General features: G+C 45.4%; 1 protein-coding gene across 2 annotated transcripts; it reads right to left on the minus strand.

The window, feature by feature from the left end:
- Positions 1–3,450: 3,450 nt before the first annotated feature.
- On the minus strand, positions 3,451–25,628 carry Ser (Serrate). Of its 2 annotated transcripts, none has more exons than NM_001300629.1 (15): positions 25,305–25,628; positions 22,867–23,485; positions 19,708–19,825; positions 19,048–19,235; positions 15,169–15,223; positions 14,359–14,674; positions 11,035–11,168; positions 10,733–10,908; positions 10,195–10,438; positions 8,217–8,945; positions 7,733–7,927; positions 7,573–7,668; positions 5,927–6,298; positions 5,225–5,832; positions 3,451–5,107 (listed from the first exon to the last, which is right to left on the minus strand). In NM_001300629.1, exons 2-15 carry the CDS (start codon positions 23,101–23,103, stop codon positions 4,352–4,354), a joined length of 4,224 nt encoding a protein of 1,407 aa, NP_001287558.1. In that variant the 5' UTR covers positions 23,104–23,485; positions 25,305–25,628; the 3' UTR covers positions 3,451–4,351. The 2 variants fall into 2 exon arrangements, with proteins under 2 accessions (NP_001287558.1, NP_524527.3); NM_079803.3 differs by having other exon boundaries at positions 25,305–25,356.
- Between the last annotated feature and the right edge of the window lie 262 nt (positions 25,629–25,890).

Below are 25,890 nucleotides of genomic sequence, written 5' to 3' on the forward strand. Positions count from 1 at the left end.
CCTGGCAATTTGGCCACGACCTCGTGCAACGCCAAAGTTCAGGCCCAGAGTGGCTAATTCCGCAACACCGCGCCGCCCCGATGGCAGCGCCCGATAGCAAGAGCCACAAGCTGCGGCTCCAGGAGGAGCCACTCTGCTCCACTCTGGCCGTGAGATAATCAAATGTTGGCCAAAAAGGATTGCGCTCCCCGCGACTGCTGCCGCCGACTGGCTTATTGTTCTGAGAAATTGTTATTAATTGAGTTGTATGTTGCACCTGGCAAGCTTCGATTTGGAAAGCACTTCACTACGTCTCGATGCCTAATCTGCTGCCCAGTGGGTGGCCCTTCAGCAACGGCCATTGACACTACTAAATGGCCCGGCTCCGCTCATTTGCCCAATTTAATTTGGCCTGGCCATCAATTTGGGCCAGGAGAACTTGCGGCTGCTCTCGTCTCATTTGCATGCCCGTAATTTATGCCCATCAATTAGCTGATTAATTTATTTGGCGTGGAGCGAGAGCTTCGCAGCATCATGCCCAAAACGCTTGTCTAATTAGACAAATGCGCTACATTAATGTCGCCTCTGACATTTATAAAGCGCGGTTCTGCCGCAGTTGGGTGATTTTTCACTGGTTTTCTGGCTCCTCTTTCTTTCCTTTGGGGGCTTCAGGGGGCTTGGTAAATCAATTAATGAGCGACTAAGAGGGGTTAAATGGCCAGTGGGATTAGATCCTAATGTTTTGACATTCAAATCGAATTAGTCACTTTAATTGTGATTTTTTGGTAAAGGTCCCTGAAGTTAAGATAATAAGCAGATCGGTAAAATACCTATTGGTTTCAAAAAGCGTGTCTTAAACTAGTTGAAGTGCTAAATAAATAAATTACTTACTATATAGTTTTATAAAATTCGATTTATTTCTCTAAAGATACTTTTTTGATGGCAGTTCCTTTGCTACGACTTTCACTCGGACGTTTCCCAGGTCTATTAGCCAATCAATTCCCCACCTAAATTAGTTTATAATGCAGCTTATAAATGCCACTTGTCCAGCAAGACACGGATGTGCCTGGATCTTGATTCAGTCGCAGCGTGTTTCTCAGCGGCAATCTTCGCCAGCCACTGGCGCAGGGGAAATGAAAATATTTTAATTAAAACACAAACTAAACGTTTACTGCTAGCGATGTTATCCATAGCATTTCATACAAATAACAACGACAAGTCGAAACTGGCTACCAGTCGGTTGTGGTTTGTAACTCCTCCAGGAGCTCTGTGCAGTTGCTGCTGTTGCTGCTGCGTGCAACAAATACGGCAAATGTTGCATGTAACAGCAGCAACATGTGTCGCACAGCGCCTATTTGAATATATATCAAATCAGTTTCAGATAATTTTCTATAACAGCTCGACACACACAGGCAAATGGACGAAACATTTGTACGAGTTCGTTGTCTAAGTCTTTCGTTTTGCTAGCCATGTTGCTGCTAGCTCCGTCCGCTGCCGCTGCCTGCGAGTGCATATTTTACGCGCTGCATTGTGGCAAACGGATCGGGCCTCGAAATTAAGTTGTTTTGCATAAAAGCGCCATAAAAAGGCGCAGCCGCGGCAGAGGCAGCAATTGTGATTAGAACGACACGACAGGCACGACATGCGACATATGAGACGATGCATTTGCTGCAGTGGCAGTTGCTGATGTCGCTGCTGCATTTGCCTTTACCGCGTCCTTACTTACATACATATATGGCCAGCAATTGTCGGTCGAAAATTGGCGGCTCAACACGAGCGACGTATGTCATCAAATGGCACTGCCATTAGCGATCGCCAAAGAGATCCTCGAGTGGAGGATCGCGTCGGTGGCAGCTTCCTGCGGCCAGTAGGCAAATGCTAGGCACCCGGCTCCTGTGAGCTCCAGCTCCCTCGCAGCGGCCAACTATTATCAATTTAAGTTGGCTAATTGGTTTCAAATTTATGGACCTGTATTTGATATTTATGTCGTCTACGAGTGCTGTGTGCCCCGCAATTTCGCTTGTCTGCCGGCCGCGAAAGCGAGGCCCTGGCTATATGGCTGCTCCAAACCGATCCGATGCGATCCGCAGCGACCGTCGCTGCCTTGGCATGCTGCAAACAGCGTAATTGGCTTTCAATTTGCTGCAAATTGTTGCAACAGCCACGACAACGGCGCAAAGAGCCAAGAGCCAAGAGCAACCGAGAAACATATTTAGATTATAGACGGATAAAGTTTATGTACGTTCTGTTCTGGCTGGGCAACTTTACTTTAGCTCGAGGACTTGGACCCGCTGGCCCGTTTCCTCTGCTGCTGCCGCCGCCTGCCAGTCCCCGTCCACCATAATTCCAATGAGTTATATGCCCATCATGTGCGCTCCTTGGCCCTTCAAAGTCGAAAACGTATCGCGCGTTAATTAAAAAACAGCAACAACCACCGAAACATCGGCGCAGCGCTTGGCAGCAAAAATAATACAAAAAAAAGCGCCAAAAATGCCGCTAAAATTTCGCTCGGCTGCTCGGCGGTTCGAAAAGGGCGGCTACCAAAGTCCAGGCCTTGGACAGTACTGTTCAATAACTAAATAAAACACTTGAGCCGCCATACACTGGAAAAAAAGTTCACAGTTGTAGTAAATTTTCAGCCAATCATGATTGATAATCTAAATAAAGCTAAATAATCTACAATTGGGATTATTAGTTGTTTTTAGATAAGTAAGTTGCTTAATGAAATATTTTTTGATCTTGATATTGTATTTGAGGAGAGCAAGCCTGTCAAATCTAAGACAAAATGTTTCGTTTTTTCTGTGCATGGAGGAAAATAAGAGAACGAAAGGCAGCCACAATCAAGCGAAAATTCCTGGCATTTTCTGCTTCATTAACAACACACTCATACTCGAGAACCCGGCCATTTCGTTTTGTTCGAGCCGAGTTTACCGCTGACGAAATTTACGCACGTTGTGGTACAAAAAAAAAAAACACATGCCACCTCTGCAGTATCTGTTTTTGAATCCACTGCTTCGGGCCTTGATCATCCGCTGAGCTTAGTTTTGTGTGTTTCGGCCGGCTCTTTTTGGTATTTTAATTAGAAACCGAACAACGCAAAATGCATTGCAAGGCTGCTCGCTGGTCGATTTCGATTTCGATTTCTTTCCTTCTGGCCTTCTGATCTGTTTCGCCGGCTTCTCCATTTGTGTCCCGATCCTGTCCTCTGATTCGATCCTGTTGTAGTTCCCAACTTGCATTTGGTTTTCACATTCAATTAGCGCATATTTCAAATGCGATCGCCGCAATCCCAGCCGAACATATTTCTGTTCGATTCAGACGAGTCCAAATGACAGGAAACGATGCTGATGGAAAAAAGAGTCCGCAAGTCCAGAGCTGCCTTATATCAAAAGATGATTGCCAAGTCCTCCAAATATTATTTGGAATTATACCTTATGATTAAGCACTTCAAAAAGTAATAATGCGCCATCCGTTTGTATGTCTTTTACTATCTTTATTGATATTACTTTATTGCGTCTAGATCAAAATTAATATAATAAATAAATATTACTACACAGATAGGTATATAATACAGTACAAAATCGTTTGAATCTTACCCGGTTACACAGCTACCTAACTACGAGCATAAAACTATATTATTGCGTACAATTGCAAACAACTTTTAAAGTCTAACGCGTTGCGGCTGGTTCTTAGTTTAATACTACCAATCTAACTATAGACAAAATACAATAACGGTAACTGCTAATTTACAGTATTTACAGCTTATACACAATATAGAGCGCGACGATCCTAAATGAGAACTATATACAGCTTGTGCTAGCCAAGGAGTTGATTTCGTTTATATATATATATCATTACCTTTAAATGAATGTAAATGCGCGCCTGGGTTACACTAAATATCACACTGTGTAGGATGTTGCTTAGCGAAGAGAAGAGTTCGGAATTACACTATCTAACTTAAATATTTTGGGCTTCCACATCGACATGGCACTGCGGAAAACGCCTGCCTAGCTGAACTTTTAAGCTTGATCCACAAAAAAAAAAATAGTCATTCTTATAGAGAACTGGTTTAGTATTAAGATAAGATCAGGTATACAAATAAATTTGCCCAACCCGTGGCCATAACATGCTTGATTAACTAGCTAATTTATTTGTGTACCTCATCTTTGTCTGAGAGACCTGGATTTTTAGAACTGTACGTTTTCAACAGAGCCACTCCGTTGTGGCCTACCTTGGTATCCTTAACAATATCCTAGTTTTAATTACGCTACTAATGCACTTGGAAATAGCGCCCGTGCTGTGGCAATTGGAACTTTGAGCTGGCTGTGGGCGGCTGGTTGGTTTCTTGATTGGTTGGTTGGTGAGATCACGGCTAAACCATCACAGTGGTGGCAAGGACATCGGAGCCCTCGTCGCCCGAAGAGGGTGGCATGGACTTGCAGTTGATCGACCGCTTGCCAAAGTCCTTACGCGGACTGTCCAGCGAGCCCACAGTGTTCTTCCGCATGTCCGAGTTTTGGGTTTTGTGCAGCAGAATCTGTGAGCTCCGCTTGTGCGCCTGCTTCAGGCCCGTACTGGAGTCCAGCTCACGCTCGAAATCGCATGGCGGGAATAGTGGCTGCGATCTGTGCAAGGCGGAACTACTCGCCGCCGAGGCGGCTAATTCCGGAGCGGGATTGAGGCTTAGTTCCATGCCGGTGGCCGCTCTTAGGGAACTGGTGCTGCCCTTCAGCGGATTTGTATACCTTCGCAGATTCTCCTCGTTCTGCAGATTATTCGACTTCTCCTCCTCGTGACGCAGTGCATCCAGCGAGGGAGTTAAGTTCATTCCCGAACTGGTGCGATAAGCCAGACGCTGTTTCCAGTAAAGACTGATGAACACCGAGAATCCCACCAGGACTATAAAGACACCGCATAGCACTCCTATCAGCAGACTGTGACCCGATCCATCGGCCACGCGGGCCGTTTCCAACTTGACCTCCACAATGGAGGTGAGGGCAGCCAATTTTGCATGCTGCAGCTCCAGTTCCTTGCGCCGCTGGATGCCATTCAACTGCCTGAAGCTCAGGAGTTCACCCAGCAGACCCACCGCCACTGGCAGCTGGGGATCATTTAATTTACTGGACGACTGAAAGTACACAGAATAATTCAAATGATTTGATTAGATATATACGATTATGGTTGAGTTAATTTTGCATATCTTTAAAATACATAAACCATTTGAAGAACTGTACAAATAACTTACCACAGTTAGTTCAACGGTATCATTGGTGCCCGTTTTGAGATCGCAGAGCACCATAAGCATTCCCGGATCCTGGCCAAAAGTACTCGCCGGCTTCTTGATCAACTGGGCAGCCAGCAGCACCCTCACCAGGGAGCAGAGACCCTCCACCGAAGCTCCCTTGCCCACTCGCTCCAGGGCCAAAAGGATGGTGAGTCGGGCGCAGTTCTCGTTGACCACGGCCTGATTGGGCCAGCAGCTAGATTTGGCTGGCAGTCGGGGTGGAGCAACCCGACGCGATGGTTCCAGTGCCCGGCAATCTCCACGAACATTACAAGGCGATGACAGGCATGTCTCACTCAGTGCCGGAACGCACACCTCGTGCTGTTTGCAAACACCGGACAGATTCGAGGACTTGGAGAGCGGATCCACCTTATAGCAGTTGGGCAATCCACACCAGAGATTCGTGCACCGAGAGGTGCCGTTTTCGCAGACACACGCATTGCAGTTCTCATCGTCTTCTGTTCTTCCGGTTAGAGCAATATCCAGCCAGTTTTGACTTCGGTTCAGAGCAGTATACGGAGAGATAGTGTTGCTTGCATTCTGGCAGGCGGACTTGGGATCGGAGAGCACTAAAAATGACATATAATATAGTATACCTTCTTATTCAACACTCAAATTATATTAAAAATATTTATAAAAGTTATAAAGTAGAGGCCAACTTACAAATTTCACACCGCAATCCATGCCTTCCTGGTGGGCAGATGCAGCTGTATCCACCGATTCCGTCGATGCAGGTGGCACCGCCCTGGCAAGGCTGTGGCGAGCACTCGTTCACATTGATGCGGCAGTCTGGACCAGAGAATCCCTGAGCGCAGACGCAGCGGAACCAGCCCGCTCCCGACTCGCATGTTCCGCCATTGTGGCACGGCTGCCCGCGACACTGGTCAATAGCCTCGGCGCAAAACAGACCAGTCCAACCTGGCGCACAGCGGCAATGCGGCTGCAGAGCCTTGTCCGGGGCTCCAGGCATGCAGGTACCACCATTCTGGCACTGACCGGCATAACAACCTGTAGCGCGCTCCGAGCAGCGTTTACCTACAGGGGGAAAAAATATAAAATATTGAATTTCATTTTTTAACATGAACCCCAGTTCAATGTTTCGAATTTGTGCAATTGATTATGGTTGCTCAGAAACAAAAGACTTAGGCAACGAACTTATTTCACATAGACCAAATTTGTTACCCAACTAAACCAAAAACTAATTCTTTATATTTGTTTAGCATAAATATACTTCCCAGAAACGAAAGACTTAAGCAACAAACTCATTGCGAGTGTGGGAGCTTAAATCCATAGAAAGAGGATTGCCATGACCGTTGGCTTGGCTTGAACTAATCGAAAAGTAAAAGTGTGCCGACATAGATCGATGTGGCTCTGACTGTATCTGTATCTGTAACTGTATCTAAACTGTGGCCAAATCTATTTTCATTTTCTATATCTGTGTCTGTGACAAAAAAGCGAAACGCGTGAAATATGCAAATCGCAAATTAAAAACAAACATAAATCATGGCAAAGGTTTGGCCTAGCCGCGGTGGGCCCCCCCAGGAGTTTTTGGCTGCCACATGTGGCAAATACATTCGCCGGCTACAAAGAGTGCGACTAAAGCGCAAATAGTTTTTTTTTTTTAATTTTAAAAGCTTCGCGGCTCAGCCGCATTCGGTTCAATTTGAGGCCGTAATGACTGCCGACTTTCAATGTTCAAATAAATGCGACCGACCCGATCGTGTGTGTGAGAGCGTAGCGCTCTTAACTTAACGTGGCCAACACTCGTCTCGCGCCCATTTAAAGCCCCCAAGCGTTGATAATGCGGCAGTCAGTCAGGCAGTCGGCATACAGCAGGTTTTTATGCCCTCTCGGCAGGAGTAGTAAAAACTACTCGGTGAGGTTGTTAATTTTATTCGGATGGTCTAAAAACACTACTTGTAAATTGAGCTTGGCATAATCAAACGAAAAAATAATTGTTAAGAAAATGTATGTTAATTAAATTAAATTAAACATATCTCAAGTTTTATATTTGAGGAGTTTTCCCCCCATGATTGTAACTCTAACTTGCTTTGATATTTCTCTACCACTTTCACTGACCACCACTAACAACAGCCTGTCCCTAGGGTATTTTGCCAGCGGCTTAGCACCACTTTTGCAGTCTGCACTTGTTGCAACGCTTTGACGTTCACTTTGGCGGTATATGGCCGCTTAAAGCGCACCCGACTCAACCCGGCTCAGTTCGCCTCAGTTCAGTTCAGTTCAGTTGAGCCGAGCTCATCGCAACCTGCCCAACTCATCCCAAATCATCTCATTCCGTTCCGACTCACCTGTCCAGCCCGACATGCACTCGCATGTAAAATCGCCGTCGCCGTCAAGGCAAATTCCCCCATTTCGACAAGGATTCGGCGAGCATTCGTTGAGATCTGCGGAAAGTTAATGAGTTTGCCGTCTCTGTGCATCGGTGGGTTGTGCATCGGGATTACTCACTGTGCTCGCAGAAGGTGCCGGTGTGGCCCACATGGCATTTGCAGAAGGTGCCCACGTCGCTCATCTCGCAGCTGCCGTGTCCGCTGCAGGGCAATCCGCTTGGCTTGGCCATCTTCCTCGTCGTTGTCGCCGTTGTGGTGGTTGTCGTCGTCGTTGTCGCTGACGTCGCTAGGCTGACATTGGCGAAGCAGCCCTCTGTTGGATTGGGGGACATGATTAGGCTTATTAACGCAGGGTTACACTCAGAAAAATATATGAAAATGTTTATGTAATCTAAAAGTCCTCTAAAGAGTATACTTTCTTTTAAAGAACAATTTGAGTTTTCTTATGCACACTTGTTTTTCAAGTGCATGGCCGTGGCAGATCTCGTCTCTCGGATGACGACAAAAAGCTGGCAATCTGCGATTGATGAGCTTAATGATGTCTTCATCGGGGCGAGATCGGTTCCCATGGCCTCTTGGCGGTCTGTGCTATTTTTACTCACCGTTGCAGGGCGGCTGGGAGCAGAGCGGACGCAGTTGCTCGCAGTGCTTTCCGGCGCGATCCGGTGGACAGTGGCAGTAGTATCCTTCGGGCGTGTTGAGGCAGTGACCCTCCAGACATGGCGACGGTGTGCAGTTCTCCTTGGCCTCCTCGCACAGAGAACCCGAGTAGCCAAGTGGGCAAATGCAATTGAATTTGCCCACCATGTCCACACATTCGCCACCGTTTCGGCACGGGGAAGTGGCGCACTCGTCTATGTCCGTCTCGCAATCGCGACCCTTGAATCCAGAGGCACAGGCGCACCTATAGTCGTTGACCAGATCAATGCAGGTGGCTCCATTCCGGCACTGACCCACGCAGTCATCCAGATTCTCGGCACAGGTCACTCCGCCCCAGCCCTCCTTGCAGATGCAGGCAAAGGAGCCCGGCTGATTGCGACACTCCTTGGCATTGATGCAGGGTCCGATGGCCAAGGATGTGGATGCCACTGCACTAGTCAGAGCGGCCAGAAGAGCAGTACTGCTCAGATTACTACCAATAATCGCGGTGGCTGTGGTGGTCAGCAATGCGTTCGCAGCGATTCCGGCGGAATGCGGCGCCTCGCACTCGTTCACATCCACCTGACAGACATCGCCATGCCACTCCGGCGGACATTCACATCGAAAGCCACCGATTAGATCGATGCAAGTGCCACCATGCTCGCAGGGACCCCCGGCGCACTCGTCGATATCTGGAAAGGAATGAGGGGAAATTCAAGCAGATTGTTTAAGTGCCATCAAGAGATAAAGTGCAAGCACTGTGGGAAAATGCTTCCCAATATCACAATAAATTGAATATATATATTTGAATGGAATTAATATAATTTAATAATATGCTGATTTTAAAATATGGTTGTTCTTAACTCAGAACCATTTGTTTATTATTTTACATTTTAACACTAGCCCTATTTTTCTCTCCGTGAATGTGTTGATTTTGCTGCTGAGCTCTCGAGCGGCAGAAGCTTGAGCAGGTGGCTCTTAGCCCGGGCTCAAGTCATTGAACTGACTCGCGAATGGGCTTGGGTATGGGTATTGGCATAGTAAGCTTGAACCTGCGTGCCTGGCTTATCTGTTGCCTGAAATCTTCAGGAGAGGACGCTTCCTTCTCAAACCCCTTTTTGTTCAATTCCTTCAGCAGCACGCAACTCATTTGTTTGTATTATGGAGGGTCTGATAAGAAGGGTACCCCAAAAATAAAGTTCTGACCCTTTGCTGGCCATTAGGCCGCAAATAAGGTCAGATTGCAGATCAGACAACTTTTGACTCAATTAACCTGTACAAAATATTACATCTAAAATTCTCACGAAATACAGAAAATATTTACGACTGAATTAGCTGACTTTATATCATGGACTTTAAGCCACTTTAAGTGACAATAATACTGCAATCAAACCATTAATAAGTCAGTAAATAAAGTCAAGCTCTTGCCAACAATTGAAGGCCCTTAATTGGCATGCCAAAATGTCCAGTACAGATGTAAATCCTTCAACGCCGCCGACTCATTCGTTTTGGGAATGGCAACTCAATTAGCTTACGGCTTATTGCATTGGCCAGCAAATAGTTTCTGGTGAATGTGTCGGTCGTGCTCCAATTGGAATGCAAAACCGAAGCGAACCAAAAATTTGCCGGACCACCGTGGCAACAACAATCATAATAAACCCATACCCAAACCCAAAGCCAAAGCCGGCAACAATAACTGACTGTGCGTGCTACGTTTCATTTCATTTCATTTCATTTCACTTCATTTTATTTCGCTACAGTCAAATGCGTGTGTGCTCAATTGCATGATCGAGCGGGAACATTGCCGCACAACAGCAACAGCAACATGAGCGGCAACAGCCACTACCAACTAACTTGGCCAACTGGCCGGACAAAGAGCCCCACATTCGGCTGAGCTGTGGCTAATCGCGTGCTGTGGAATAAAATTAAATCAAAACTCACTTATTTCGCATGTCGGTCCCGTCCATCCGGCTGCGCAGTCGCAAGTGAAGTCGGGGGCCAGTTGCTGCTGCAGCTGCAGCGAACCTAGGGACACCAATCCCGGGGAGCTGCTGCCATTCAGCGCCTGCCCCTCCGGCCGCAGGTGATCCAGGCTGCGCATCGAACTGCTGCGTCTTACCGGCCGGCCCATGTTGCTCCTGCCATGTGATGTGCGATACACTTGGGCTTGAGTTCGGTTACTCGTCTGCAAAGATAGTAGATACACTCTTAAAATAGGTTCTATAAGATAGATAGAGATAGATTGCTGGTACACAATACAGATGAAACTGTGTGTTTATCAAATGGTATAGTACGGATAGGAGATGAAAGGTAAGAACACTTTTCTTCTTTTAAGCAAATACTTTCTTGATTTGTATAGATAGTTATAGCACTAGTTTCTTCGAGTGTCTTGTAGATAAGTGCTGATTGTGGGGCCTCATCCGTAGCGTATTAAATTAGTTTATGGCACTGCAAAGAAGTGCATAAATCTGCGGCTTACCTTGAGTGTGCATGTGCCGCCGTTGCGGCATGGCCTGGTGGCACATGGGTGCTCCACGATCTCGCACTGCTCGCCCGAGAGGCCCTCGGCGCATGTGCAGCGGTATTTGTCCGGAGCGGTATTCTCGCAGGTGCCGCCGTGCTTGCAGGGTTCATGGGTGCCGCAGAAATTTAAATCTGTTCGATGCGTAAAGCGAAACTATGAAATATGTATCACGGCGTAATGGGGCATCGATATTATCGATGATACCCCATTCCCACTTCAAGGCTCGCATTCGGAGTGGTAATTGCCACGTTACTTACCTTGATCGCACAATATGCCACCCCAGTTGGTGTCGCACACGCATTTCCAGGCGCTGCCGTTGCAGGAACCATGCTTGCAGCCGGGATAGACCATGCACTCGTTGCACAATGGACCACGCCAGCCGGGTCTGCATCTGTGGATTAAATCGAAGTTTTGATGAGTCTCTGTGTCTGCTTTCGCTAATTGGTAATTGGAGCATAGGGAACCCCAGCCAATGGGGTTAGCTCAAAGTTGAAGGATTCAACAGCTTGGGAAAAGAGGTATCCCCATAAATATACGAAGCTCTGATCACCAAATGGGGCATCGCAGACCTTGGCCGAAAGGTGATCTTCATTGGATGGGGCACAAATGAGAGTGTTCGGATTTGCATCTTGGGAAAATCCAAGATGAGTCAGATTTGCAAGCGTAACTTTGATTTCAAAATGGGGTGTGGAAGAACCCCAGCTAAAAGGTGAGCTTATTGCATGGAAACATGAGATGGCATCCAGATTTTATCTGCAGCTGGGAAACTTTTTTATGTTTCCCCTTTTGAAACGTAGTTAGTAAAACACCTGTCTTAGTTAAAGCTCTTATAATTATTGTATATTGCAAAATAATAATAGCCATTTATATGGCAGGCCTAAGCCATTGGGTTTCGAAGGTTATCTGCATCTTGGGAAAACATTCACCCATTATTCATTCGGCAATTTGGGCTTCGGTGTTTCTTTACATTTCAATTTGGCCTGGGAACGCATTTGCCTCTGGCCAACCACCGAATTGGGTCACTCTGAACTTTGGCCTTGATGCATCAAATGCTAAAGTGGCAGTGCAGCCAGTCAGTGGCCACTTTGGCCACTCCGGCAACTGCCATAGCCGTTCCTGCTCCAGCTCGGGGCGAAAACTGCGATTTTATCGCTGCAACACGCCAAAGTGCAGCGGGATCAAAGTTAGCCAGCCGGGGCCATCGACTATTGAGCCTTAGAGCCATCGAGGTATCGAGTTATCGCCCGGCGAGGTGCTAACTCTACAAGCTCCGGGCATCACGTCATGCTCGGCGATAGTCGACATCGCCGTTCGATGTCGGTAATTTATGATTTCATTAAAACGGCAGCCTCTTGTTATCTGGCTGCGAATCGGCGGCTCTGGTTCCACCGTCCTTCCCGGCCAGCAAATCGCGAATCGCAAATGGGCCAGCAACGTGCAAACAGCAAAAGTAATTTTTCTTCTGGCTTATAATTGTTGCGGCGCAGCGGAAATCTGCTGACTTTTGATGTTTTCTAGGCCACACTAATTATTGCTATTTAAAACCAGGACGGGAGGAGGTGCTCGGAGCGGACTGGATGGCATAGGATGCCTGACAGAGCATCATGATGCAGTCGAGAAATGCAATCATGGCCGCCGGCTCACGTATTCTGTGTTACGCTGCAGCATTAACAACGGCAACAACCACTGTGGCCGCCGCAGCTGCAACAGCAACTAATGCTGCAGCAACTATTGCCGCTGCAACTGCAACAGGAACAACCGTGGCACAAACGTTTTTTCGTGCTGCTGCGGTCTTGGGACTTGCAATTGCACTGCAAGAAATTTGCTGTATGTGCTTAACATTCTATATTTTAAGATTAAAAGCCTGAAGCATAATACTTATCGATCAAAATATATTTAGATCTTAGAAAGTTAAGAACCATTAAACAGTTAATTTATTCATTAGTTTCCAAATGATCTCATTTGTTTTTCAGTACATTTTCTGCCTGAGGTCTTGCTGCGCCAGTCGCTCCATGCTGCCAACGTCTGAGCATGACCGCTCCAAAGGGGCGGCCTGCAAATTCTAACTAAGAAAGCGGAGCAGGCGGAGCTGGAGGAGAAGGAGGAGTTCCTGGCCAGATCAGCGCTTGGCCATCGTGCGGGCGTTTGATTAGCCTGCTCTCTGGCCGCAAATCGCATTGGTACTGGCACTTGATTGCAGATTATATGGCTGGTTACAACTTTATAGCACTCGGGTTATCTCCCAAATGGGCAGTTACCGAGTGCGAACAATTTAATAAGGAATGCGGATTGATTGGAAATGAACCGATTGCATCAGTTTCAGCTCTTTTCCCATTTCATTTTAGTGGCAGTGATGGGAACAATTCAATTCGCGTTGGTAGCGTTATTTTTAGAGTAAAACCAAAAGGATTATGCGCATAACTTAATGAATTCTCATCCAATTTCATTTTCAAAACCATTTCTGAGCTCCATTTTACTTGTACAATTATGGCAAATTCAAATAATACATGAAAACAAAAATTAAAATTTTTTGTATTTTTTGAAATTTTGACAATGTTACCCCTTACTAAAAAGTGAAAAATTAAAAAAAAAAATTTTTTCCAATTTCCTAAAAGTTAAAATGCAAATCGTTTAGTATTCAAAATAGTGTTAAAAACATCCGTATCTTTTTGATCTATCATTATTTTTGGAAGAGATATGAGCTCAGGACTCCCGTACTGTAGCGTTTTTTGGTCAAATTTATAGCAAAATTCAATCAATTTAAGTTCTGAAACCATTTCTATGCTGCTTTTGACTTATAGAAACTTTCTACATTCAAACTTTAAACGATTAAAAAAAAATATTTTTTTACGATTGTTTGAAAATTTGATGATTATTATAAAAATTTCAAAATATGAAAAAAAAAATTTTGTCCCATTTCAAAAAAGTTTGAACACAAATCGTTTAGGCATCACAATAGTGTTCCAAAAATGTATACCATTTGCATTTAGTTTTTGATTTGGCTGAGATATGAGCTTGGGAATTTTAGAATTTTGCAGTTTTTAATATTACTCGGTTAAAAGAGAAAAGGCACTTAAATCTGCACATAGTCGTACAAATAACTATAATAAAACTCCGTGATGTCTCCCATCATTGACTCGACCATCGACTGATTGGCATTTTCCTGAGAGAAACGCTGCCAACTATTTCACACATTTAGCAACGAAAAAAAGTGGCACTGAATAAAAAAAAAGAAGGAGTAGTAAAAAGCGCTCCATGTGAGCTAAAGAACCCATTTCTCTGCCACCGATCTCGCACAAAAAGAAACCACTCTTGGCCATTATCATAACTGTGGCCTGACTTGGCCTGGACTGGCTGTCGATTTTGAGCCAGCCGAGTGGTGGCGACTCGGAGGCCAGGGCCATTAAGGCGGCCCCAAAGTTTAGTGGCCACATGCAAAAAGTGTCATAATCACATCGTTAAGTGGGGTGGCAGGGGGTCGTAATTACAAAGGTCTGCCATCTACTCTCCACTGTTTGATATGAAGTGTGGAAAGAAAAAAACAGGTATGTACATATATGGCTGGTTCATAAGCTACTTACTCGCATTCACCCGGACGATCGCACTTGCCGTGGACGGGGTCGCAGCCCGCCTTGCAGATGGCCTCCTCGCAGTTGACGCCCTGCCAGCCATTCAGGCAGAGCTTCTGACCCTCGGAGCCGCAGGCGTAGTGACCGAACTGATCGTCCCGCGGACGGCAGAAGGTCGTGCAGGTCGTGTTGTAGTAGGTAACGGCGCATTGCACCCGGACACGGTAGGTGATCCGCGCGTTCCGCCCGATGTGGTCCAGCGTCTTCCACTCCGGCGACGGCAGTATCACGCCCGAGTATGATGTTTCCTCAATTAACCTCTCCGCATCTGCATTTCATTTCATTTCGTTCGGTTGTGGAGTTGAGTGTTTTTCGGGTCAGGATTCCGATGGGCGGCGAGCGTGGCATGACAATTGTTGTGGTGGTTGTCATTGGATTCCGATTGGGATTCGTTGTTGGTGGCATCAACGTTGGCGTTCCGGTGGAGCAGGGGCATGGCGGTGGCGAAATGGGATGTGGGCAGGAGAATTTGAGAATTTAGTCAGTTGTTGGCACCATTTCGGTCGCTTAAGGATGCACTCAGAGAAATTATAGAGCAAAACTTGGCAAACTTGGTAAAGTCAACTTAGTGAGTATTAATTTAAATTTACATGAGTTTCTCTGAGTGTATTCTCTTGCGTTGTCGCTTGCTAATTAAGCCAAATGCCTGGCTGGCGAACAATAACGAGCCGCGTGCAACAAGCAACATGCAACTAGCAACTTGCAACTTGTAACACGGGGCTGTGGTAACGAGCACAAGTCTCCAATTGCCACCGCACTTACCTGGATAGGATGTGTTGTACATATCCAACGCCTGCAGTATCAGCGTAAACGACTTCTGTAATTGAACGTGAAGAGAGAAGGAAAGGTGGCATTTAGTTTGGAGTCTCTTCAAGTTTGACTCTGCGCTGACGCTAATGGACAGTTTAATCTCAGGCTGCCCGCCATGCAAATGAAGACAACAAAAAACAAAAAAAAACAAAAAAAAAAAGCCCAGAAAACAAACAGCAAACCAAACGAGCAGACGAACAAAGCGATCAGACAACAAACAAAGCGAGCCAAAGCAAAACTAAACACTTTAATTTCACGCAGGAGAAGCGGACTTTCTAAACAGACTTCAGTTTGGCCATGTCCATGTCGCTGTCCATGGCACTGCAATTGGCCAAAACCAAATGCGAAAAAGCAACGCATACATAATTCTCTTTGATTTCTAGATTTCTTTGCAATTCGTATGAAAGCAAGTTTTTGAATTTTAAAGAGAATAAGGATTTTACTAACAAATTCCTTCTTCAAAAATAAGAATCTGAATGTGGAGACTAGAACACCGTGCAAAAATACTTTCAAAAGATGAAGATTTGAAAATCCTAGAGCATCCACCATTTCGACCTCAAAAATCAAGAGTTTTCTCTGATTTTTTCCAACTCCTCCTATGCATGGGCCCATAAAAATTGAAGATCCGATGTTTCTTTTTTTTTTTTTTTGTAATTTGCGAGCTGTAGAAGATTTCTCGTTGGGCAGAAAGCAATTAAACGTCGACGATGTCTGGATGCCGCCGCTGGATGCCAGGAAATGCTCATTTAGCAGTGGGAGGCGGTCGCCAGTGGAGGGAAGATGGACAGATCTCCAGATGGGCGGGGCAACGAATGGGGGGATTCCCATATTCCGATGTAATTGCCCTGGCGACGCGACACTAAATCAGTCCAAAGCAGACATTGGCTAATTGCAGACGGATCAACATCAGCGACAACAACTTGACACACTTTGCAAATCCATCCATCCATAAACTGACCACCCTGCTATCAAATTTCCGAGCTCCATTCAATTTCCACGCGCTGCCATATCGCTGTCACTTAAGTTAAGTTCCGGGCTCGAGCTAAAATCATGATCCGTCTGGATATACGGATATATGTATGGCCAGCGGAAGTGTATCAATTGAAAATGGCGATGCGTTTGGTTTTGAATTTCACAAAATATGAGATACGAGCCACATATGCACAAGCCAATGGGAGGAAGTTCCGAACTACATGTAAACAAATGAAGGCGGATTGGGTGAATAAGATTGATTTGAGCAGGAAAATTAGTTTCTCTTTTTTCGATAAACAAAGAATTCAAGTAGCTTTCAGCTAGACAATTCTGAATTGGCCACCGACATGTTTACACAATGTGAAGAATCTTGTCTTTTGGCCAAAGCACTTTCAGCATTGGTAGCCATGGGTTAACAAAAGTGTTTCATCTCGAGCAAAGTGAGTTTTGTGGGGGACGCGAAATGGATCAAAAGCCCACAATCTATTTGGGCAGTCATTCATTGATCTTGAGCAAAAAGTGGAACAGGCACCACAAATACCACTCGAGATCGCTCAATGGCCGCGCACGCGCACTCCAGATCTTCAGGCCTTTGGAACTTGGAAAATATTGTCAAGTGAAATTCGTTTGGCTCTGTTTGGCAGTTCGAATGCTTCAGGTGGTTGGTGGTTCGGTTGCTTGGATAGTTGCGAGAGGGTCCCTTGGTGAAGACGGTGTTTGACAGTTACATCGAAGGCCCGCCGATGTTATATGTTATGATGTGTGCTCTTGAGGCCGGGCTCAAGTATTTCCTAAGTCATGTTTATGAGTCTTAACATGCCATTCACTCAATCAGCAGCCGGAGAAGAAGTCATTCAATAAAAAGTGGGACAAACGCGACCATATCGGCAGCTCTTTTTTTCTCGATTTTTGTCTTTCGGTTTTTGAAGATTTTCATGAGTTTGTGAAAGGCTTCTTGAGGGTGCCTGGCAGCCAGACAAACTGACTAACTGACTAACTGACTGACTGCCTGCAGGCGAATATTACGCTGGAATGGTATGCAGAATTCATCGCGTATTCGTTCGCCTTCTGGGCACCCAGTCACAGTTTCGAGTCACTCACATGTGAATCGGGTAGCCAAGGAGCCGAGGAGCTTGGGGAATTGGGGGAAAGAGCACTGGCGAAGGCACAAGATTAAAGCGAAACCAAAGCGAAGCGTAACGTATCGCCATCGCCATCGGCCGAGCGACAAGCGCGACAAGGTAATGTTCCCACGAAACAGGTTGTCCGCACTTCAGGCCACGACTTTGCCGCTCTCGGGGGGCAGGGAGGGGGCCGGGAATTGGTGGAGGCACAGAACAGGCGAGCCAGACGAAAGCCCCAAGTTCCAAGCCGCAAGTCCCAGCCCAAGACTAAGACCGAGCCAAGACCCAACCAAGACCAAGACCAAGACCCGGCTCTGACGCATGCCTGCTCCCCCGCCACACCGCACTGCATCCCATCCACAGTGGAACCTGCCTAATGTAAACGACGGCGCATGCGCATGCCGACGTCGATGTCAACGGCGACTGCAAGTTCTGCTGCACTCGAAAAATAATTAAATTAATTTGCTGTTCAATTACACAAATTCCTGCGATTTGAGCTCATATATTAAGAAAAAATTTCGTTTAAAAGTAGGTTTAATACTGTAATCAAAAGTGAGTTTATGATTTGTTAAGCACGATTCGTTTATGTTCTTCTATGGCTCGTACAAGAAAAAAGCCCTATTAACTGGACTGCAATTGTGAACTGTCATTAAATCTAAAAACTATATATAGTGAGAAATATGTAATAGAAACCTTCAATTCTTTGAATTTAATTTGAATGAACTTAACATTTGTGTGCAAGTGCTCTATGCCAGCGATTCGCAGTCGTATTAGTTTGGACACCGATTTGGCCAAGGCGTGTAATTGTTAACCAAGTTGGTTTTGAACAGCACCAAAACAGCAGCAAACAACCGTCAGAACAACAGCCGTACATAACAACGAAATAAAAAAGAGCAAGAGCAAAACTTTAATTCAATTCTGCGACTACACCCAGTCAGGTTACATTTTTACCTTAGCCGAGTTAAAAGAACTCAGCTGGCCACGTTTATTTCATGTTTTATTTTCTCGGCCCAAGTGTGTGTTCAGTATGGGTTTATTTTTTTTAACCATTTTATTCCCTCCCAGTTTGGCAGTCATAAGCCCGCATTATGCTCACTTAATTAACCGAAAGCCGCTTAGGAGCTGCCCGGCAAAGAAGTATAACATGAAACATGAAACACAATTTTTAATTGCTTTTTTTCGGCTACCGCCGGCAGAATCTCCGCAGACCGAGATGACGATGGGCTGGCCAAGGGTCTTAACTTCAAAGTGAGCTGGTCGAGACGCGATGAGTAAGCCGCTTTTGGTGCTAGCCTTGGAATTTTCACGCCCCATGATTCTGGTGCAGCCCACGCTGGAATTTTTGGCCACAGGAAGTAGCGCAGAGAATCTGCTCGCTGTGGAAACCCCACATAGACTATGCCCCCCTCGGTTCATTTTTTTTTCTTTTTTTGCTTCTCGTTTTTCTGCTGCTTTTCATAAATACATATTCTTATCAATCCGGCACGAGCTCGGCTCATTCACATTTCTGTTGCCGGCTAGACCTTATCGCCCATGGAGCGTTCAGTTCAGCTTGGCTGCTCTCCAGGCGGAACCGAGCTATCTTAAGTCGAAAAAAAAACAATAACGAAAGCTGCCCACAAAGTGAGAGAGCTCGTGCCGAAAGCGTGCGTCTTGGTTGCAAAGGGGTAACATGGATCGGAATATACATATATGCTATAATATAGAACGAATACTTATGGGAACGTGCACTTACCGTCCAACGAAACGTAAAGGGCAGCACAATGGCTCCCACACCCGGATCGCTGAGCACAAAGCTGGAGCCACCCAGTATCTTGGTGGTGGCGTTGCCAAACGAACAGCCCGTGGATATGCTGGCACCCTGCTCCGTGGTCTGGTACTCCTTCAGGCACAGCCGGAATGCCGTCGTGCATGGCGAGCAGCCTGAAATTAGAATTCCAGCACGGGTTATCACACTCGCAAATATATACATATATAAACTTTATATACTATGGAAATGCAGACTTTGTTGCCTCGGAGATTGCATAATTGCCCGGCATCGTTAAATACAAGATAGAATATATATTATATATATTACTACAGAACCAGAAATATGCAGAGTGCAAATTCTGCTGATAGGCAAAAGAGCCTTGACCGTCTATTTCGGTTAAGCCCCAGATAAGAAATATCAGAGAGCTCAAGAACCCAGATGGAATTTGCATAATGTTTTATGTTAATATGGAAGCATGATAAATTTAATAGGACAATTGAAAAGTTCGTTACCATGTCAAAAGATACGTAGAGTCGAAGTAAGACTGCATTTTTACGAGGTCTTAACTTTCTTTGACAAGCAAAAGGCGATGAAAAATCTTGGATCTCACAGTCGGGGCTTTAATAAACTTAAAGATGGACTTACCTATCGTCTTGGTGGCCCTAAGTTCCGCTGGCATGCCGCAGCAATAGCCGTTGAGTAGATGGCTGTTGGTATTTGAGATTTCTAATATTTCCAGCTCGAAGTTACCAGCTGCGGATATCTGTGGTGGAGAACATAGGCAAAATTAACCAAAAACGCCGAGTACAACGAAAACAAGCGTCGAGATCCCAAATCGATTCAAATCAATCATGACCCAAAACGAAGCATCCCAAAAAAAAAAAAAAAAGAGTGAATCCCAATCGAATAGTACCCTCCCCTCTGAGCCAATCCTCCCTGCCCAGCTTACATTCCAAATCGAATAATATGCTCAACACTTTATGGATCTGATCCCAGCTCGTTCGCCGGTTGTAAAAGCTAATAAGCCACCTAGGGCGCTCTGATTGGGCTGCGGTAGAGGTTTTAATTAAAAACAAAAATAGATGGATCGATACAAGAGTGGAAAATCAGAAAAATCCGAGGAGCATACCTCGTAAAAGTGGTAGGCAAATGAAAGGAGCCCGATAAATCTGGCAGCAAATGAAACACGAAAATAATGAGAAATATTTTCCCCACAAAGCGGCTTAACTGTTCGCCTTGGCTCACTTAATCAAACGAGATATCCAGCAGTTTGTATAATTTAGAATGCCTTTGTGCTCCAACTGGAATCTGTGGGCTCGGAGTGGCCACAAATCACGCGGCCATCGAAAGGAGCATTTGCCATAAAATTAATAACACATTAGATCGCCGATCGGCGATCTCTCGCACTCGTACGCTTCTGACAAATGGCACATAAAGTTTAACTATTCTTCGGCCAATCGCTTATCATAATTTAGCCAGGAGGTGAGCAGACTCCTGCATCTGGAAGCCGCATCTTGACCATCAACTTTGTAGTTTAGGGTTCATTACCGGCCGGCGGATGGGTTCTGCTTCGCGGAAAATATGCTAATGAAAACTTGGGACTCCCGCTTTTATGGTTTCATATTTCAGTGAATTTATTGTCATGGTCTTTGGTAGCTGGCAGTGTTGATAAGTTTATTAGAAATAAATTGCAATTTAGCCGAGCCTCTTGGCTAACGGCATCCACCAGTTTCGAGTCACCTGCAGCTGCAGATGAAGCCTCAAAAAAAAAAAAGAAAAACAGAAAACTCCAGCTCAAAGCCACATGCATTGTTGATCATGCCATAGATCAATCAAATGCAATCCCCCTCCGAACCCCTCGTCATTCAACGTCTTGGCTTGTGTTCGGTTTCTCTTGGCGTTTTTTCGAGATTTCCTTTTGTTTGGGCCTCAAACTCAAAGACTCCAGTGCAACTGGGTCCTCCTCAAGCTGATTGGATTCTTGGCCGTCCATGATCGAAAGATGCCAAATGGAACCGGTTCTTGCTGCTTACTATTTATTTATCACATTTCCTCGGGCCGTGCTCCTCATTCATGAAGCAGGTGCATCCGCTAATATTCCGGACAAACTTTGACGTAATCAATTCGATTAGATAAACCACCAGAAATGCTTAAGGAATTAGTGCCGAGGCGCCACATGTAAACTGGTGGAATATGGGAGCGCTTAATGAAGCCGACACACGATGTTTAATGTGAAATTAAATTTTAATTAAGCCTGCTTTAAACAGGGAAGCAAAACGAATCTTGGCCATAAAGCCAACTGCAGCTCGTCAACGTGGGAGCTCGTTTCGCCAACTCACTTCTGATTTTGGGCTTTTTATGCATATTTCGCAGTCAGTTTAATACGCAGCTTATGATCAATAAATGTCAGCTCAAATGAGAGAGATCGTCTGCGGCTTTTCGGATTTTTTAGCCTTTTGGCATCCCAACTTGGCCGAGTAACTGGGTTAATTTCAACTGACATGGGACCATGTGAACTGAGGCGATATGATCGCGGATTCGCTTGACCAGTTGACTGGCTGGATGGCTGCCTTCCTTCCCTGGTTTTCCCTGGAAGTTGGCCATAAATCGTCGCTACAAAATATTTAACTTTTATTTACTTCATTAACAACTAAATAGTTGCAGTGGGACCAAGGTGGATCTTTGCTGCCGGCGACTTTTATCGCCTCGCTTACCCTAAATCAATGCAATCCCCTCTACCAAGTAGATAAATGTGTGTAATCAATTTGATTGCCCCACGGTCGGACACATCCCGGTATGCTCTTCTGGGGACTGGGACTCGAACTCGCATGCTCCTCGGATTCTAATGTCTGGCTCTCGAGATCTCTGGCGTATTAATCAAATTGTTGTTAAGACCCCTCGCCAGCCCCGCTCCTTCAAACTACCTATAACTTTCCGGCCAACGATTAATTTTTATGTATTTCTGAACCGTTGGCTGCCGTTGGCTCTCCGACTCTTTGCCTTTTTAATTGCCGCTCGGGGCATCTCCGCTGGCATCTCAATACATGTTTAGGCACTTTGTGTAACACTTTATGACGGCTACACCCCGAAAACCACCTAGCTCCTCCGATTCTCGACTACCGTTGCCATGTGGGAACCATTTCGTAGAGATGGTTCTCGTAGATAGAACTGCCCACTAATCTGGCGGATCACTTTTCGAGGGGTCCTCATCCATGCGATCGTTTTAAGCCCAGAATTCTTAGTCAGAGGCTTTTTCTAAAAATCGAGAATGACTTTATTTAAATGCCAGTTTAATGGTTAAAACTTGGGGAATATTTTGACTAAGTGCAGTTATCAAAATGCTGGTAGATTTGTTGATATTTTAAAACGTAATGGATACATTAATTGAACAGGGAAAATATATCCTCTATTTTAATCTCAGCATTTTCAATCTTATTAAATAACTTAAGACTGTAAATGATTTCTGTTTTTTTAACGCGTTCTACGAATCTTGTTTATTGACATATGCTTGATTTACTGCTTTGAGAAAATTCCAGCGTAAGAGCTCTCATTAAAGACAGCTCTTCGGGATGCGGAGTTGATAAATCACTCAAAAAAATAAACCCAAAAATCATCATTATTTACGTCCCCCATCAAAACTTTGCCCTCAGCCATTGCCAATTCGCATGGGTTGAATCAACTTTGTCTGTTTTCTTTTGGCCTTTTTGACGAGACACTACACCCGCATGTATTTGGATCTGGGGCTTTTTGCGATTATTGCTTTGGGGATTCGATCGTTTTTTGCATGTTGGTTGGTTTGCTTACCTTATGGACTAACAGTATTAAAATTAAAGCAATTAAGTTGCAGGCAGACTTTAATGATCGACAATCGCGGATCGTCGATGGCAGGGTCGCGATTTTGGGTACCCGATGCCTCGGACGCTGCCTTTTTGTCGCCGTCTTCTTGGACATTCCCAGGCTGTCTGCTGATTCTATTGTTGACTCCAACGACGACGACGTAGCTGGTTTTCGCCGAAAATGTTTCCTAAACATTTTGTACATTCTGGGGGCGTTTGCGAGCGTGATGCTGGTTGGCGATCTAGATGGAGTTTGTTTCGGATTCACTCTGGATTGGCACCACACAAATGTAAATTCGCTGGGCAGCCTTAATTAGCCCATGTATGCAGATTTTGGTGCCTTTGTTTGTTTCTATTTTGCCACACTACACTTGCTCTGGATAGCTGAATAACTGGCCGTACTCTGGATGCTGTATCATTTTCTCCACTTTGCCTTCGTTTTGTTTGGTTTTGTTTGGATAATGTTGTTATCACACACAATTATTATTTATTATTTATATGGACCTTAGTATGTGCTTCTCTCGTTTTTGTTTTGTTCACACTTGACACTTCCACTTGATAGGCGCTGATGTTTTGTAGATCTTTAGCTGTAACAATTGTCGAACGAATTGGAATTGAAACGGGCTGCGCAAAATCTATTTCACTGTGCATCATCAACGCTAATTGACACGCAGATGATGCTGCTGCTGCTGCAGTTGCAGTTGCAGTAGCGGCAACCGCAGCAAGCCGCAACAAGTGCCACCAGCCACCGCAGCAACATTTACTTTTGCCAGACCGCAAAAAGCGGCAACGTGCAGCAAATGCAAATGCAATTCAATTTATGTTAATTTAACGCTGTTACTGCCGCTGCTGATGTGGCTGCTTCTGCAGTTGCTGCTGCTGCGACTATGGAGCCGTGTCTTTGGCCACAAACAATTTGCATCTTGTGCGCATATTAATTTACAGATATTTTCACTCTTGCTCACATTACTCATTCTTCCCACCCTGCCGCTGCTTTTGCCATTCCGGCCATCCTATCCTCCCATGGCCTTTAGCCCCCCAGCCCGCCCCGGTTCCTCCTGCTCGGGTGTTAATTGTCCATTTAATTAAGTAATTTGCTTGGGGCCTCCTCCCGGCTTTGGCACGGAACGGAAGTCGTTGACTTTGAATCGAAACCCAGATGCTGCCGCTCTTGCTCATGCTGCTGCTGCTGCTGCCGCTGATGTGGATGTTGCTGCTGCTGCAGGGCATGACCGGAAGTGGCTTTTGCAAGTGGATGATGCAGCTACCTCCCCCTTAATACCCCCTAATACCGCTACTTTCACTCTTCTCTCTTGGCAATTTGCAAAACGATGAATGAACTTCTAGCGGCCTCAAAACTTTAGTATACCGTGTATCCATTTCTATTTCTAGTAACTTCTGGATATACTCTGATTTATCAAATAATTGTGCAACCAGATCACCGTCTTGAACTTAACGATCTGAATAAGCTTTGGACCGTGCTAGATCCGTTATTCGTTGCATATGGTAAATCATTGAGCAGTGCATCGAGCATTTTCCGCGCTCTCTTGATCAGGGGCTTTCCCATGCTCGTACCACCCATTCAGAACCAAACTGATTTCACAATCTCTCTTTTCTCCCGGTGCACAGAAGAAAACTACACTACTTCATCTATACGGAAAGTTCTTTAACTTTCTAATAAAACATTTGTTATTCAATTCAAAATTCTTTAAATTTAGAAAAAAAAATCCGTGTTAAGCATCGCTTTTAGAAAGTCAAATACTTTCAATAGGTTGTTTGGGAATCCCACTTATTAAGTTCTAGTGGAAATTTCTCTATGTGCGCCCATTATTATTATTATTTGTATTATCTGCGTGCATTATGAACTAGTCGGATGTTTTCATTCTTTCTCCCTTTCACTTGGCATGTTTCAATTCCACTTCGTAGTTGTAGCTTCGTGTGTTTGTGTCCCTGTTTTGCGTCCCTGTGTGCGTTATCAATGGAGCACACTGTGGCCAGCGATTCCCCCGGAATGGGGCACTCGTTTTCGCATATTCACATTGTTTGCACTTTTACTTTTCGCCTTTGATTAAACACAATTTTGACGGCATTGTATTTTGATATATTAATGTATTGTATTTAATTGAAAGGTATTTCCGTTTTCCTTAGCTCACACGATCTGGGCTCAGAAATTAATCACACACTATGGAAACACACACATAGCAAAATGTCGGCTGATTGTCGATCTTTCGATTTGCTTTTCTTCCACCGAGCATTTGTAGTTGATTGCTCTTCATCATTTGTTGTAATCAGCAAGCAATTTAATTCGATTGCGGCACATTAAACACTTTCACAATTGTTATATGGATGATGGTCGGTGGCGTTCAGTTTGGGTGCACAATAATCCAATTCGAGGAGGGGTTTTACCGTTGACAGAAAAGGGGCTCATCACCGCTCGAAGCACGGCGCTCGACTAAACGCGTTAACCGAATCCTGCGGCATTTCCAGCCCTCGAGCAGCATCCATTCACGGGGCGGAGCAAGTCACGCGAGAGAGCTGCGGTTTTGGTGGTGGTAAAGGTGGTGAGGTGAGCTGTCGCTGCTGCTGCTGGTGGTGGTGGTGGTGGTGGTGATCTGCAGTCTTAAGAGAACTGTGGCTCGGTCTGAACCACCGAAACCGCTTTCAAAATAAACTGGCGACGACTTCCGCTGAGTGCTGCGTGCGCTTCAGGCTTCGACTAACGACTGATTGCCTCTGGGCACAAGTTGCCGTCGATCCCGAGAGCTTAACTCGCAGCGATTCTCTCTGTGCTTCTCTTTGAAGAAAACCAGTTTGCTCTTCGTGCAGTGCTCTTTAGCCAGCCGCTGATTGGTCGTACGACTGTATATAGCCCCGGGGCCCGGAATCTGAATCAGAATCGGCAGTTAATGGAGTTGCTGCCGCTTCGGCTGCTGCACGCATGCGCGCCCGAGGCTCTCGGCTGCCGTTTTTTACGATTCCAACTTAATTATGC

This window comes from Drosophila melanogaster, chromosome 3R, assembly GCF_000001215.4.
Source record: "Drosophila melanogaster chromosome 3R".
Lineage (NCBI taxonomy): Eukaryota > Metazoa > Arthropoda > Insecta > Diptera > Drosophilidae > Drosophila > Drosophila melanogaster.

Bases quoted from the DNA above. Each gene is read 5' to 3' on its own strand.
- Ser (NM_001300629.1), bottom strand. From the start codon at position 23,103: ATGTACAAAATGTTTAGGAAACATTTTCGGCGAAAACCAGCTACGTCG. The intron at 19,826-22,866 runs GTAAGCAAACCA...TCTCCACCACAG, and splicing joins TAATACTGTTAGTCCATAAG to ATATCCGCAGCTGGTAACTT. The intron at 5,108-5,224 runs GTAAGTTATTTG...GTGTACTTTCAG, and splicing joins ATACCGTTGAACTAACTGTG to TCGTCCAGTAAATTAAATGA.